Source organism: Colossoma macropomum, unplaced genomic scaffold, assembly GCF_904425465.1.
Source record: "Colossoma macropomum unplaced genomic scaffold, Colossoma_macropomum, whole genome shotgun sequence".
Lineage (NCBI taxonomy): Eukaryota > Metazoa > Chordata > Actinopteri > Characiformes > Serrasalmidae > Colossoma > Colossoma macropomum.
Window position 1 is genome coordinate 31,525,168 of NW_023494807.1, and position 17,351 is coordinate 31,542,518.

General features: G+C 40.1%; 1 protein-coding gene across 1 annotated transcript in view; it reads left to right on the forward strand.

The window, feature by feature from the left end:
• kdm4ab (lysine (K)-specific demethylase 4A, genome duplicate b) overlaps positions 1 to 15,178 on the forward strand; it is a 42,654-nt gene extending 27,476 nt beyond the window's left edge. Inside the window, exons 19-22 of the mRNA XM_036555795.1 lie at positions 2,961 to 3,131; positions 7,218 to 7,337; positions 11,221 to 11,313; positions 11,413 to 15,178. Coding sequence (XP_036411688.1) covers positions 2,961 to 3,131; positions 7,218 to 7,337; positions 11,221 to 11,313; positions 11,413 to 11,553 — 525 coding nt within the window. The 3' untranslated portion in view covers positions 11,554 to 15,178. The remainder of the gene's footprint in view (positions 1 to 2,960; positions 3,132 to 7,217; positions 7,338 to 11,220; positions 11,314 to 11,412) is intronic.
• The last annotated feature ends 2,173 nt before the right edge of the window (positions 15,179 to 17,351 follow it).

Sequence of the window (17,351 nt, forward strand, 5' to 3'; positions counted from 1 at the left end):
CTCTGGTGGAAATGTGTAATTGCACACAACATGTGGAAGAACATTTTGTAGCGTGGGTTGTGCTTCGGCCCCCTTCCCCGAGCGGATGAATCTTCTGATTGAAAGAGAATTCAAAGAGAACTCAGTCTAAACTTGGTGAAGGAGCGTCTCTGAGGATGTGAATGAATTATCTACTACTGTGATCAGATCTTCATCAGTATGATGTTGATTTTGAGATCATTCGAGGCCGAAACATCGAGCCGGAGCTTCTTTGTGAGTCTCTGTGTGACGTTAATACGGGAAGACGTACGATGTGGTGTTAAAAACTCGACCCGACGGCTCTGACTTCTAAATGATAATTTCAGGCTATACAGGGCGACTCACCTGTTTTTATTCTCCTCACTTAGTAATGACACTTTCTTTCAGTTTTAACAATAAAATCTTACATAGTGCAGCTTTAAAGTACCAGGAAATGAAAGAAAAAGCACAAGGATTGCCTACGGAGCACACTGACAAGAAAAAAGCCACATTATTCTTTTCATACTAAAGAATTAACCAATAAAGACTAAGAATTGCAGCCACGAGTCAGATAATGAGGGGTTAAATGTTTGTGCTGAGTCATCAGGTGGTCTGCTTTCCTGGCAGTATTGATGTCCTTCTCAGTGGTGAAGCGGAATGATGGTCTTCAGCTGAAGGGATGACCACAGGTTGAGCTCGGACACAGCGTAACCGTAGAGGAGCCGGGCCTATGTGTATATTTATTATCTTTGTTGTGGATGTGGATGTCTCTGCACATACACATGTTAATATTCCTCAGCACAGGTGGACAAACAGGATCTTCCTTAGCGTGTTGTTTTTTATTACAGTTTATTACAGTTTTATTACAGTTTTTGTAATTGTTTAGTTAATAGTTCTGCTGTTATGGTTTTGGAAGTGCATATTCAGCTGTCGCCACTACAAACTTGTGCTGCACACCTGACCTGTTCCCAGGCAGGTTAAAGCCTCTGTCTACTCATTTTCATGAATTTTTATTATCTATAGTGTTTTTTCAGATTACTTTTTTCTCCCGTTTTCTTCAGTTCGATTTGATTTGGGTGGGACTTAATTGGGTGCAGGTGGCGTCGCTCTGCCAAAGTGTACCAGAGTTAGCAGTACACTGTATGTCCACAAGTTTGTGGACTCGCTTTCTTATTAGTGAATTCAGCTGCATTAAGGAGCACCCACTGCTGACACAGGAGTTTTTAATGCACACACAGCTTGTATAAACTCCATAGAAAAGCACTGACCAATAGAACAGGATGCTCTGGAGCAGCTGCACATGAGCCTAAGGTCACCATGTCCAAAGCCAAGTGTGGGGTAGAGGGGTATGAAGCCTCCCAGCATTGGGCTGTGGAGCAGTGGAACCGTGTTCTCTAGAGTGATGGAGCTCCATTCAGTACATTTGGGATGAGTTGGAGTGATTCAGAACTGAAAACACTCTCTGATAGGTCGAAGAGTCAGGAGCACAGCTTCTGATTGGTCGAGAGACTCGACCCAAGGCGTCAGTGGATGGCTAACAGCCCTAGTAACAGCAATAAAAACTCTTTTCCACCTGGAGAAATGGATGAATAATCACAGAAGACATTCGGTGTTGGATTTGTCATTATGGATTTACTACCCTCATTTCCGAAAAAGTTGGGAAGATGTGCAAAATGTAAATAAAAACAAAATGATGTGCAAATCATTTAAACCCTATATTTAATTGAAAATAGTACGAAGACAACATATAAAATGTTGAAACTGAAATTCTGTTGTTTTTTGAAAAATATTAGCAATATTATATTGAATTTGATGCCAACAAAACGTTCCAAAAAAGTTGGGACGGGGCAACAAAAGGCTTGTAAAGTAGTGTAAAGCTAAAAAATCACCTCGTGGTTAATTGGCAACAGGTCAGTAACATGATTGGATATAAAAGAGCCAGTTCAAAAGCCAGTATTCATGATGGTACAGGGGGGCATTAGTGCACATGGCATGGGTGATGTGCTCATCTGTGAAGGCACCATTAATGCTGAACGATATATACACGTTTTGGCAACATATGCTGCCATCCAGACGACGTCTTTTTCAGGGAAGACCTTGATTATTTCAGCAAGACAATGTCAAACCACATTCTGCATGTATTACAACAGCATTACTCTGTATTAAGAGTCCTGGTGCTAAACTGACCTGCCTGCAGTCCAGACCTGTCACCACTGAAAACATTTGGCACATTATGAAATAAAAAATATGACCCTGAACTGATGAGCAGCTGAAAATCCTGTATCAAACAAGAACGGGAAAACATTTCACTTTCAAAACTACAGCAGTGTCTCCTCAGTTCCCAAACACTTACGGAGTGTTGTTAAAAGAAGAGGTGATGAAACACAGTGGTAAACAGGCCCCCGTCCCAACTTTTTTGGAAGGTGTTGCTGGCATCAAATTCAAAATGGGCAAATATTTTTCAAAACCAATAAAATTTCTCAGTTTCAACATTTGATATGTTGTCTATGTAGTATTTTCCTTTTTAAAAATGTTTTATATGATTTGCTCATCATTGCGTTCTATTTTTATTTACATTCTGCACAGCGTCCCAACTTTTTCAGAAATGGGGTTGTATTTTTCAAAATCGTTACAATCACACCAGACCCCTCTATGAAACGGCAAAACACTAGCCTTCCGGGAAAAAGTGAAAGTAAGTCTGTAGCATGCAGCATTCCCAAGATGTTTTTTTGTGTACGACGTCCTTTGATGTTGCGTACATCATCGACCTGAGAGGGTTAATCATAGCTTGAATATCTAATCCTGGGCAAACAGACAAAGTTGTGAACTGTCTTTGTAAAACGAGGTAACAGTAGTTGCATTTGTTAGGTTGAGAAGATGAAACTCAGGAACACTGCCTGCGTTTCAGCCTGACAGGATGATGTTGATGTTGCTAATGCTGTTTGTGTCTCTCTCCTCCTCAGCGTAATATGGCGTCTCTGCGGGAGCTGGAGGAGGGACAGAAAGTCATCTGTAAACACAAAAACGGCCGATACTATGAGTGCGAGGTGGTGGAGCTCATCAAAGCCACATTCTACGAGGTCATCTTTGACGACGGCTCCTTCAGCGACAATCTCTTCCCGGAAGACATAGTGGTACGTAATGAGCTGCACATCCCTGACTGGAGTCGGTTTAGAGGGTCGGCTCTTTGCTTTAGATCAGAAGTAGCTTTAACCATGATCAGCCACACCTACGTCAGTCACAGAGGCATTATAGGACCTGGAAACAGGCCTTTCACCATCATTAAATATTAGATGACGATTAATTGCCATAAAACATTGTTTAATAGTCTGATTTCTTTTTTGTTTATTCATATGCAGCTGATTAAGATCAAGCCTAGAGTGGGCAGATTAGCTATTTTGTTTCTTAGCTGTTGATGACATACAAAACTTGAGCTCACATAAACAAATATTGCTCACTGCCGCCCTCTAAAGGTGTTACTGCACCATTCAGGAGTTAAAACTTTTCGTGATGTGTTTTAATTAATGTTTTCTGCTTTCATTTATTTATTTGGCTTTGGCTCAACCCAACAGAGAAGAATGCACCCACATTCTGTTGACGTAAGCATGCAGTTGTGAAAGCTAACAGCTGTGGAAAATCATTGCCGTCAGCTTAAATAATTGGCGATCAGCTCAAATAATTGTGATCGGGTGATTATGCAATAACTATAACCTGGAAAGCATTAGCGTTAGCTCTGTTCAGTTCAGTGAGACTTGCTCAGTGGCGCACGTACACTTGATGGTACCCCAGAGGAAAGAAATATTCTAAATGAGATCAACTCTTGATCTCAGGTACTTCTCGGCACAGTTCAGTCCAGTTTAATATCAGTGAGACTTCAGCCATTTTCCCCTGTTTCTGAAATTTGGCTCCTGAGAAATAAAATTTTGATCACAACATTGTCACACATGTGGCTTAGCTCTTTAGTGTCTGACTCGTCTCGGCCCAGTCTCAGCTGAATAATATTTCCATAAGAAAAATGTGAGATCTCATCATTTAATATTACACAGCTCTGTTCTAGATCACAGAACTCTCTCGGTAATCTGTCCGTGCAGGAGAACTCGCGCTTTTCTCCTTCATCACCAGAACTCACAGTGAAACGCTGATGTGAATCTCCTCTTTTCTCCTGAGGAGGTTCAGGAGAAATAATTCAGAAATCAGTGATCCTACCTTAATATAATATTGAGATCTGCTTTATTTCTCTGAGGCAGTCTTTTCCTCTGGGACACCACTGAGCAAAAGTCTTAGGCAGCCATAAAAATCTCACCAGTGAGTGTGTCTTTGTCAGTAAAACAATATGTAACGTTAGAAAAATACAAATAAACATAAATACAGTAAAACATGAACGTGTTGTTCTCAGTGCAGTTATGTGTATGTAGCTTAGAAGGATGAATCAGATAGATAGAGGGATACTTTATTGATCCTGAAGGAAATTTAGCAGCCAGTTTCAGTCACACAACACAGCACAGTTATAATAATGAGGGTGATACAATATAAAAAAGAAGAATATATACAAAAAAACATCTACGGGCATATATACAACTACAAATATACAAAAATATGCAGTAAGATCTATCCTGAGATAAAAAAGGCAGTGCAATAATGAACGTTCACAGAGCCGCAGGTATATACTGACTATACTGAATAAATATGTGCATATATTGGTACTGAAATGAAGTGTCCAGGTGTGCAAGATGTGCGACAAGGTGTCCATATGTGCAGATAGAGAAATAAACCTGTCATTTAGCCTGAGAGATTCAGTCCTCATCTCTCCTCTTCCCTCTCCTCTCTCCTCTTCTGGCCGCACTGGGAAGAGTTGAAGAGCCTGATGGCTCTGGGGACAAAGAATCTCCTGAGTCTGTCGGTTGAGCAGCTCTGTGACAGCGACCTGCCACTAAACATGCTCCTCTTGTCCGTGATGATGGTGTGCAGCGGGTGGCCATCATCATCCATAATGGAGAGCGGTTTGTGCAGCGTCCTTCTCTCGGCCACCTTAACCCCAGAGTCCAGTTCCATCTCGTCTTTCTCTTCATGCTTCCTCCCCAGCCTGAAAAAGACAGCTTTTTATAGGAAACAGAGGAAACATTACTTCTAATAAATTCTTGTCTTAATTTGAGGCCTTAAAATCACTTTAATTTTTATAATTTCCCCTCCAAGGTATTAAATATGCCACATTGAAATTGCGCTGGATGTACTGTCTGATATTTTTATCCACAATCTCTTACTCCAAAAAACTCCAGCGTGTTTAACCGCTAATCTGCGGTGGTTTATTCCGCAGACGAAACCGGCGCCAAGATTCCATCTTTACTGAGCCGACTGAGTTACCTACGGTTTCTTCAGCTTCGCCAGCTTTTTCCTTCAGTGGAAGCCTTTTTCTCCCCAGCTTTGCCAGCTTTGTTGGATTTTCTTCTCAGCTTTACCATCTTTGTTTGAGTACAGATACATAGGGAGGTGCAGATTCAACAATGGCTGGTTGATGGAAATTAACATGAACCCTGTTGCTCTAATGGCCTTCATTTGCATTAAAACTGCTTATAAAATGTAGTAAAATGTGTTACATTTGCCTAAACCTATATATATACCCTGCAACAGGCCTGTTTGCAGACACTTTGTGGGGCTCAAAGAGAAAAAAGCGCAACATGAACTTGAATTACACTCAGTGAGTGACTGCAGTATGCTGTAAATTAAATTAAAAAGAGACAGTATAATCAAGGGCAGCCAAAAACATTAGTGTTAATAAGCCATCAGTGTGGAAAGCCACAACTTCACTCACTACACCATTTAATCACCACGTAATGTTTACTTATGACTCTATTAAAGAGCTCTACAGCCTTTTATATGAATAAAAAAATTGGCGTAGTTATTAAACCCCTTATTGCTGACGTTATGTGTGGTTTTTGCTCAAAAAAAAACACATTATGGAATATAACACTTTCTTAAAGAGGTTATCAGTGTTTCAGTGGTGAGACTTCCAGTGCTGTGGTGATGAGTGACCAGTCGGAGTTACTGAGGAGAACAAGGCGATCAGTACTGCACCAGAGGGGGGCGCCCAAGAGTAATGACTTTCACAGACCGACGAGCACTATTGATGAGCCTCACCTTGCTGGCTGGAGGAAAAATACAATTATTATACACACCAACCAAGAGGCTCAAAACCCCTACCTCCACCCCCCACACCCACCTCTGGTCTGTCTGTGCCTGTGCCTGCCCTGTAATCAGTGATCTTTCACATACCAGATAAGGTGTGTTTTGGGTTGCAGCTGAACTTGGAAGGTAAGGAGATCTTCAGGATGAGTGATGGCGACTCTTTAGCGCTTTCAAGTGGCTTCAGTTTCTCAGTTGTATTAGAAGAACAACTTTTCCACCAGGAGGCACCTTCCAAAACCTTTCGAATTTGTATGATTACCATTTTTAAACTGATTAACATCATTATCAGCCTTATCAACACTTAATGCGTGGTGTGAGTGATGGGGCAGCGTGAGCGCTACAGCTCGGACGCACTGGCCTTTCATACATACAGCCTTTGTGCTGCGGAGCAGAGCAGCGAGAAAGATATACAGACATTCCTGTTTCCAGATGGGTAAATCAGTCAATCTGCTCAGTATGTGCACGGTATGTTTGTTTATCTTCGACAGCATTCTGACTTAGGCAAAAGTTTACATCCTCACCTTCTGTTCCCGTGACGAGGTGTTCACAATCCCCACTGCCATCCCGACTCAGTCCTACATCTGTCCTACTACAGCTATGAGGGGGGATCTGGCCTTCAAGCTACAGGCAGAAGCTGCCCAGAACTCCAGCGCAGGTTCTCAGAGTTCTCCTCCCTCCCTCACTCGTCTTCCCTCATACTACCACCACCATGTTGAAGACATGGTCTAAACTCACAAATTAAATTGTAAAAAATAGTTTTTAAGTTTGTAAACAGTTTCTATTTAATTTTTATTGTTTTCATTGCTTATTTTAGTGTATTTTGCCAAAAAACGCTGTCGGGTCTATTCTCTAAATACCGCGGCACTTCCGTGCGGCGTCTGGGACTGCATGAAGCCGCTGACCAGTTGACATGGGCGCCGAAACAAAAATAAGCAAGACTCTCCATGTTGCTCGCAGACGCAGTATGTGTGAATTAGGCCTTAGAGAAAACTACCTCCTGGTTTGTACTTGACTTTTTTTTTCTCTTTTTCTTCCAGAACAGAGACTGCGTAAAGCTGGGTCCTCCAGCAGAGGGCGACGTGGTGCAGGTGCGCTGGACAGACGGCCTAATCTACGGCGGAAAGTTTGTCGCTGCTCACATCATTCCCATGTACCAGGTCAGAACATGCAGAGTTCACTGAACACCAAACAAGCTTTTATTTGATTTAAACGTGGACCTTTTCCCTCTGTTGAAGTGGTTCACTTGGTTACTGCAACAGTGCAAGCACCTCTGACACCGCCGCTAACTTCTCCCAGCATGGTGGCCTTGAAAAAGAACAGCCTTGGTCAGCGTCCCACTGTGATTACGTAAAAGTTAGACAAGTAAACAAGCTGAGGAATGTGCTAAACCGACTGTAGCGCAGACATTTGTTCCTTTTCTATCATTATTAGTTTTTTGTGGACTTCTGCAGAGCTCCCAGAGTGCTTTGTTTGTTCAAGATAGACTTCTGCTCTACAGAAAGGCTCTGAGCACATTGGGCAGTGAGTTACAGCAGGAATAAGTCCAGTGGGTATGTGCGTCTGTGTGTATATGCATCGCAGCATTGCCAGTGGAATGTAGCTGGCTCCGTTCCCAGTAGTGCTTCACAGAAAGCCTTACTGTTTCAGTCAGTAGCACTTTTAGTACAAACTCGAGATAAGTGATAAGTTGGGGTGTAAAAATGAATTTAAGGTGGTTATTGAACATGTCAGATTTGGTAAAGATAGGATCAATTATGATTCTATGAATATTCAGTAATGTTTGTGCTCGTTTTACGATTCAGAGTACTAGTTTTAATGTTAAAAAGGAGTCTTGTATTGTTTTTATTGCGTGTATCCCTGAACATGTGTATATATATCTTCTATTTTTAAAGAATAATGCTGTATTATGCCCAAAAAACCATATCACTGTTGTCGGAAGAAAACCTCGTATCTCCAAAATGGTAACTTTACAGGAGAAGGAAAAAACCTACTTTACTTTTAATGTAAGTCAATGGAACCAGACTTTTTTTATGAGTCATTTCGGGTCGTTTCTTTTGGTCCATTCATCATGAAATTTATGTACGATGTAAAGGGTAACAAGCATTTTCAGATTATGTCAAAAACTGAAAAATGATAAAAATGGAGATACGAGGTTTTCTTCCGACAATAGCGATATATCGGTCCGCTGGCTGGATAAGGTTGTTTGCTGCTGCTGGTCCACCCTCGGACCACCGAGATTATTGTCCTGCATACAAGCTCTAACTAGTTTTTAATCTCCTCAAACAGATTTTAAATGCACACTGACTTTTATTTTAGAAAATAAACTTAGACAAATATTACAAACAACTGAGAGAGGAAAAAATAATGACTAGGCCTGATATAAAATGATCTTATAGAAAATGTTGCTGACGCTGTGCTAGATTACAGTTACTTACTAAACTAAGTTACAAAGTATAACTAAAGAAAGGAAGGAAGGAAAAAATAGGTAAATCAGACTGTGAGTGGAAAATGACTAAGTGGAATTTTGTTTAATACTCTGCCTAAACACCGGTGGGCGGCCCAGAAAATGCTGAACAAAACGTTTGTGGACCACCAGCTTTGTCGTGAGCGGACCAGTGGTGGTCCACGCTTTCTGTCAGGGTGGATGAAATCCAGTATAGTCGTGGTAAACTGTGCACTCTCAGAAATAAAGGTACTAAACTGTCTCTGGGGCGGTTCCCCTTTTGTCACAGGGGTGGAACCCTCAAGGGTCCATCTCAGTCCCTTTAGTCAGGGAACATAACTGAACCATAATCCACTGAAATGATATGTTCTAAGCTGTACTGACTCCACACACCCCGTCTCGCCTCCAGCCTTTTATTTTACTGTTCTGTTTTAAAACATTCGGTTATGAAAAGATACAAATACGAACTTTTCACCTGGAAAAACTTATTTAAGGATCACAATCAGACCTTAAACCCACTGTTGGAGCTTTGAGGGAACATTTACACTGTTTGTACCTTGATGAACAAAAAATGTACCTGAACAGAACCTTTATTTCTAACAGTGTAAGATGTCTTGTTCACTGAATAATGACCAATAATTACTGACTTTTCTTTGTTACCGCATCGCTAGACAAAAATATCAAAATTGTTACAAATTTTATGATAAATAAAACAGAAATTATTGCATTTAACTCTAAAAACACAGTTCAGTGAATGCTGTATAGAGTTGCATTGTAAATATGATGTGGGTGAAGTGGTGTGTACAGTTACACTGCAAATGCAAGCAGTTTATTTAAATTGAAACATGCAGTGGATCTCGCGTTCGTCGACTTTGCAGCCAGCAGAGCTGTGATATTAAACACAGATGTTTCCATGGAAGATTGCGGAAAACATCATGAACACATTTAATATCTTTAGTTTTGCTTTCAGTTCAGTTGTAGCAGAACCCACATGAGCATTGCTCTTACTCAAAGCTGCAGGCTCTGAGGAAACTCGCTGTTCAGCCAGACAGGCCTTAAAATAGCTTGTTTTCAATTAAAAACTTCAATGGCAAAACAGTTTGTCTCCAGCTGTGTGTCTTTTAGACTCAGTAAACATTGATCAGTGATGTTATTAGATTTAAATACACTCATTTACTTTGCTTAAAATGTATCTCATTATTCTGGCGAATGTCAGATCTCCCAGTAGTTAACGTATGATTTACATCATAGCTCAGTCAAATTTGTAAGCGTCAGGCCTTAAATAAATACGTTTCCTGTTTTTGTGTCTGTCAAATGTCTCTGGAGACTTTGTGGAAAAAATAAATTTAACCCAAATTGCTGAACTGTATCCACCATATAAGGTACTGTGCAGATGTCAGAGATCATTTATTTAGATTCAGATATTTATTTATCCTTTTAAAATGACCAGTAAGGCAAGCTGTTTATTTTACGCAAGATCTTTCTGAGGAGAAGAAAGTGAAAGGAAAATAAGTGAAAACTGATCAAAAGCTACAGAGAAAATGGGGCTCCTGACAGCCACCTGGAAGAGCTGGTCGACCCCAAAACTGCCCCCATCAGATAAACAGCACTTAAAGCTTTCATCTCTGAGAGAGAGGAGAAAATCAAGCTGCTTCAGATCTGAAAACATCCACAGGTGTTTCTGTCCATCCTTCCACTGTGAGAAGACGACTCAGCGCTGTGGGTCTGAAAGGATGTGTAGCTGTCAAGAAGAACCTCACTGAGAAAAGGAGACGGACACGTCAAACAAAGAAGCTGAACGATGGACTGACCACCCCAGAGTCCAGACCTCAACACCACTGAATGTGTTTGATTACTTCAGAAAATCATCAACCAGCTTCTAAGACTGAAAAATCTCTGCAGAATTCAAAGAGAGTAAAGAGAGCATCCCTGACCCTGTATATGTGTCCTCTATTTTTAAAGGATAATGCTAAATTGTGCCCTAAAAAAGTATATCGCTGCTGTCGGACGAAAACCTTGTATCTCCAAAATGGTAACTTTACAGGAGAAGGAAAAAACCTACTTTACTTTTAATGTAAGTCAATGGAACCAGACATTTTTCCAAGTCATTTTGGGTCGTTTCTTTTGGTCCATTCATCATGAAATTTACACACAATGTAAAGAGAAACAGGCATTTTCAAATTATGTCAAATACTAAAAAACGTCAAAAGTGGAGATACGAGGTTTTCTTCCAACAACAGCGATATATATCGGTCTGCTGGCTGGATAAGGTTGGCCAGACACATCAAACAAAGAAGCTGAATAATGGACTGACCACCTTAGAGTCCAGACCTCAACTTCAATGTGTTTGATCACTTCAGAAAATGATGAACCAGCTTCTGAGACTGACGAATCTCTGCAGAATTGAAAGAGAGTCTCCTGAAAAATGTATTTAGTTGTTGAAGCCTGTGTGTAGTTTTCTCCTAAACGTGTTTCCTCTATTTTTTTCTGGGTGCATTTTGCACAGCACTTCACATTCAGTTCTGTTCACTTCAGCAACTATGTTTGCTCTCACTGTGTTATCATGAACCGCATCTACATCTGCGTTTTCCATGCAGGTGGAGTTTGAGGACGAGTCTCAGCTGACGGCAAAAAGAGAAGACGTGTACTGCCTGGACGAGGAGCTGCCCAAACGTGTCAGGGCACGACTGGTGAGCATGGCTTTCTTGCATTCAGCTGTTATGAGACAGATATCGTCAACCAACCTGAGGTTTAACTCTGACGTGGATTGCCTTCTCTTCTTTTTCCAGTCCGTGGCATCTGACATGCGTTTCAAAGGGGTCTTTGTAGAGAAGGAGGTCAAAAAGGACTCTAAAAGACAGCGGGTCATCAACTCCCGCTACAGGGAGGACTATATCGAACCAACCATCTACAGAGCCATCATGGAGTGACCTATACAGCTGCATTCACACCAAACCTACCCAAAACATACCAAACCACCAGCCTGATGTAGACCACAGCAGCACGGCCCTGGACCTGAAGCTTCAGTTTATTTTTATTTTTTATTTTTTGGGGGGGATTTATCACTTTAAGCACACAGCGAATCATGTCAGTAATTTGAAACAGTCAAAAATCTCTAAAACAAAAGGAATCTGCACACAATTATTAGTCACTGATGCCGTAAAAATACAAAAAAACAAGTAGCGAAGCTGCTTTTCAGGCTCCTCTCTTAAAAATAAAGGTGCCGGAGGGGATGCTGTTCAGGGTTTTATCAGTGGAGAACCGTTCCATTGCGTAGAGGTTCTTTAAACTTTGGTACATCTGCCAAGGAACTAAATGTGGTTCTAATGTGGTGTCGCTCCAGAGAGCCCTTATTGCCACCTTTGTTTTTAAGAGTGATGCTCCCAGAGGACGTTTCACGTCTTAAAAATCAAACTAGTCCGCAGAAATTTACTAAAAATAAGTGAGGACATCAAAGAGTAGGAAGCCTGAAGCCTGAAGTTCTAACAGGCTGAAACGTTTGCTAATATTTTTCTCACTTTGCACCTCTGAGTAGGTTGCAACGTGAGGTGGGCAATATGACAAAGATTTATGGTATCGTGATAAATTGTCACAAGATATGCTTTACTGAGTATATCGTGGATATCGTCTGCACGTTTCATTACATGGAGAGCTAATTAGTCCTGTTTAACTGGATTTAGTGCGGGAATCTTAAAGAAAAATAGAAATGAAATAAAATACTGTACATATATTTTCTAATTATTTTTTTATCAAACTAAAAAATTAAATATGCTGATGGACATCATGTAAAAATGTCTTGTAGTGTTGCTGTATTTTGCCATATCGCCCACCTGACTCGCAACAAGGTGGCAAAAGGGTCACTTGGAGCGAAGCTACAGGACGGAGGCCTTCAAATCCAGACCTCGCGTCCAGTTTGATTTTGTAATGAAATTTTGTAATCACTGGGAGGGAAGATATTAGATGACCAGTTAGTTACATTATTTATGATCACCATTAACTGATAAATCCAGAACCGGATACTGGATTCAAGGTCCAGATTTGAAGACCACGCGAAAGAAAAACCACTTTTGGTTCTCTGAAGAAGAACCTTTTTATTGTAAATGAGATGTGTTAAAGTTTAAACAACCCCCACATAGTATTAAGGTTCTCCATCAATTAAAGGCTTACTTATGAACCATATGTTAACCATTCAACCAATTAAACATTTAGGATCCTTCATTTTTTATTCAGTTATTAGTTTTACATTATGTGGAAGAAAAACACAATGTCTGCACTATTTTTGGGTTTTATTTTATTTTTTTTAGTTAAAAATCTTCAAAACACACAATTCACTCCCCTTTCCATACAGCCTGTCAGTGTAAGTTAAGCTGCCTGTTTTTGTGATGTCACAAAAACCAAGTCATTTTCAACCAAGCCTCTTTTCAGCCTACAGCAGTTTGGCTCCACCCACTCACATGAAGTTATAAGGAGTGTTTCAGCCTGGACTGCTTTTTGAATGAGGCACAATACAAGGCAGCCAATCAAAACAGAGCATATTTACATATATCAGTCTTAAAGGCACAGTAACGAAACCAAAAACAGTCTATTTCATTGTAGGGGATAAAAAGGTTAGAAAATGATCATATAAAAATGAATTCGGACTGTTTTTGGTACATAATACTATGCAGATGTTAGTGGATTTCAGAGATAACCGAAGATTAAGATAAAAGAAAGTGATCGATTATGATTATGGGCCATTTAAACTTGCGCATCTCATTGACAAAATGGTTCGGTAACTCTTTAATTGGACCCTGCTACGTAACATCGACATAACCACCCCATAAACGCGTCATAACGGATTATGTTCAGTAATATAACAGTGTCATGTTACCAGTAACAGTAACTGTCATGACAGATGCTGTGATGTTTGATGTCATGATGGCTAATTAGAGTACACAGCACAAATTTGATGTCAAGACAGCTGTGTCCATGCTATCATTATAACATCTGTCACAATTAGCAGTAATTATAACAGAACATATCAACCTCAGATCTTCATTTTTGTCGTTATTCAGTTTTTGACATCATTTGAAAGTGACAGTTGTCCTTTACATTGTTTGTACATTTTGTGATGAATGGACCAAAAGAAACGGCCTAAAATTACTTCAAAAACATTCTGGTTCCATTGACTTACATTAAAAGTAAAGTAGGTTTTTTCCTTCTCCTGTAAAGTTACCATTTTGGAGATACGAGGTTTTGTTCAGACAACAGCGATATGCTTAGTTATATTATTATACACTATACATTATAAATTATTATTACATTATTGTTATATTTCTGAACATAATCTGTCTCAGTATTTGAGTGCATGTCCTGATGGCCTGCTTAGGTCAGTGTTATGTACCAGGGTTTGAATAGTGTTACCAGTGGTTCTTTAAAGAACCATCCCTCGCTCCAGAGAACCCTTCTGGCACCTTTATTGTTAAACCAAGTGCACCTTTTCATGAATCTTTGCATTTTTAATGTCATTGGTACTAAATTAATTGTGCCAGGTCCTTTAGTTTTAGAATAATTCGAGAAAATCGCGCTGGACTCGTCCACCTTTCACTGCTGCAGCAGTTCTAGGCTCTCGAAACTGTCCCGAAACGCTCTCACTGTGAACAGCGATGTCCTCGGCCCGGGTCACAGATGGAAACCCCGCATAGAAACATGAACCTGCCTCATGTTGTGTTCAAATGTTTGTTTCTTTTTTTCCCCCTTCAGTGCTGGACACAGCTGACCGGTGCCCTGTCGGCTTTTTGGAAGCCTTTCTGGGTCGTTATTAGTCAGATGGTGGTTGTGGACACCCGTGCTTTTTAATTACAGCTCTGCACAACAAAATACAGAAGGAATATTTCATCCAACAGCGCCAACATCGCTAAAAATGAATGGAAAACAATAGCGGTGTTAGCATTTGGGTGAAGTATCCCTTTTAAATCTATGCTCAGATGTCTGTTGGCATGGACGCGGCTCTCCTGCTGACTTTTTAAAGTCTTTTCAAAGTGCTCTGCAATACATGAATCTCATGGATGAATATAATATTTGCCAGTTTGGAGCAGCTTTCACTGTGTAATCTACTGTAAAGATAGGGAGTTTTTTAGGAAGCTGTAGCCTTATATTCTCTGTTGCTTGTTTTTATAGGATTCAGCAATCAAATTCTGAGTTAGATGTCGTCTTAATTTATATCTGTTAAGGTTTAAGGACGGCTGTTTGACTCATTACATTTCTTGCGGTTCAATTCTTGCTTTGTTTGTAAAAAGATGTATTTAAATGTTAAGAATTATACTTTTTTGGTTGTTTTTCCCTTCAATTTTCTACTCTTTTTATGCTGTCAATAGATAGACATGAGTTTTGGCAGTCAAAATCAATGCACTTAGACGTTTCCCCCTCCATTTATTGTGGTTTCTTTAGTAAAGCAGGGAAGAAGTGTAAGCATCCGTTCAGAGAGCTGGGGAAAGTGCCTGGTTTTAAGGGTGTGGTCACTTCCGCACGTTGCTTAGTTCCTTCATTAAAGCAGATTGAGTTGAGTCTTTGGAATTTTTGGCTTCCAGATCTTTTGTTTCTTATCTCCTTCCTTTTGTGCTGATCAAAGGAGAATTCCACTGATGTTTTGCACAGTTGAGTGGTTGAAATGTAAACAGAGAGATTCAGAGGGGTTTGGTGTGAAACGGTTCAGATGTCTTTACAGTGGTGGTGATAGGAACCAGGGGTCGCCATGACTACAACACAGATACAGACATTTTATTTACTATCCAGAACCACCAGAGAACCCACACGAGTCTTCTGAGTTTATATGGAATGTTGATGATAAGTTTTCTTTGGGGACTATTTTGCCTCACCACGCCGTGCATGTATCCCTCCACCATGAGTGGATTTCAGAAAAAAAAACTTTCTCAAAACTGTCGTAAAACAACGTCTCAGTCATCAGGCAGTGAATTCATAACCATTTCATGTAGTAACTTTCTGTGAGGGAGCTTTTAGAGGTGGACGTCTGGTTCCTATCACCACCACTGTGAACAGTTCTGACTCTGGAGTGGAGCGTTTCACACCAGACCACTCTGAATGACTTTGTTTACATTTTAACCATTTAATTATGTATAAATTTTGAAAAGTTGATGAAATTCACCTTTAAGGTGGGGCTGCATTACCTCACCAGGGCTGATATGTACAGAAGTCTGGAGAGACCATGAGCTGTCGCTATAATTTTCTGAATTGTTATCTTGAGATAACGAGTTAATTATCTTGTGACCTCCAGATAAAGTTAATTTGAGATGAGTAAATTACCTTGTCATCTCAAGATAGACAAGTTGTTATCTTGAGATCACAAGATAATTTACTTGCTATCTCAAGATAACTAATCTCGATATTACAGGATAAATAACTTCAAGATGTTTGAGAACAAGATAATTATCACGAGATAATGATAACTAACTCATTATTTCAAGATAACAACTTTGTTATCTTAAGATAACAAGATAATTAACTTATCTTAAGATAACAATTCATAAAATTATAACTACCTTATGGCCGCTCTGGATTCTGTGGATACGGTCAAAATGTAAGTGCTGTGATTAGATTGCTGTGGGTTTCAGTTGCAGTATAATCAGAGAAAACCTGGATCTCCCTCACTTTTCCTAAATGAAACAGTTTGATGTCGTTTGCAAACATTGTTAAACTTTCAGAAAGTTCACATCGATTTCTCGCTCATGCAAACCAAGCCTCAAAAACAGCCTGTTCTTTTTGTGATGTCACAGAAAAGTTCATTTGCATATCTCCACCTCTCCAACCTACAGCAGTTCAGCTCTGTCCATCCACACTGAAGTTACAAGAAGTGCCGAGTGCTTTTTGAATGAGGCTAGCCTATCAGAACAGAGCTCATTTGCATATATCAGTCTTAAAGGTACATTGAACAGCCTGTTTAATTCTAAGGGATAAAGAGAGCTTAGAAAGTGGTCATGTAGAAATGAATTACGACTCTTTTTGGTACAAAAAGTAATTTTTATAAATGTTTATCTGGGGGGAAAAAGTAAAATACAAGAAAAATGTAGGACAGGGGTCGGCAACCTGCGGCTCCAGAGCAGCATGCGGCTCTTTTACTGCCCTGTTGTGGCTCCACAGCTGAATTAGATTAGTAGGTAAAAATAAAATAATCCTCCTTTACAGTAAAATGAAGCTCTGCTGATCGTTCAACACAGTTTAACAATAAATGGTCTTAAACTCTGGAGTTAATGTAGAACTGCTAATTCACCCTTTAACCCTGAAGATCAGCGCAGACTGCTGGTCACCATAGCAACACAGACAGTCTCGCCTAGCTAGTAGCTAACGAAACGGCAAAGAGAGAGATTTAAGATGAACATCGATAATTTGGAGACGAATGGACTGATTTGTGTTTATAATCACTCCAGCTGGTTTCCTGATACGTTTAATCTGCAGCGAGAAACTGACAAACACTAAAAAACACAAAGCTGATGTCGTTTCTCATTCGCCAGCTTCTTGTTCTGATTCTCCCGTTCCACCTTAAATGGTGCAGCAGTTACATTCTGGCGCCTCAGCCACCATTTAAGGTGGAACGGGAGAATCAAGAAGCTGGTGAATGAGGAGCTGTACGTTGAGAGACGTTTTACAAGAAACTATTCTAATTTTGCGGAAAAGTTTCCTGCTGGAGATGCGAGAAAAGCGGCTATAGCTGAGCTAAAGCTTAAAGCAGAGT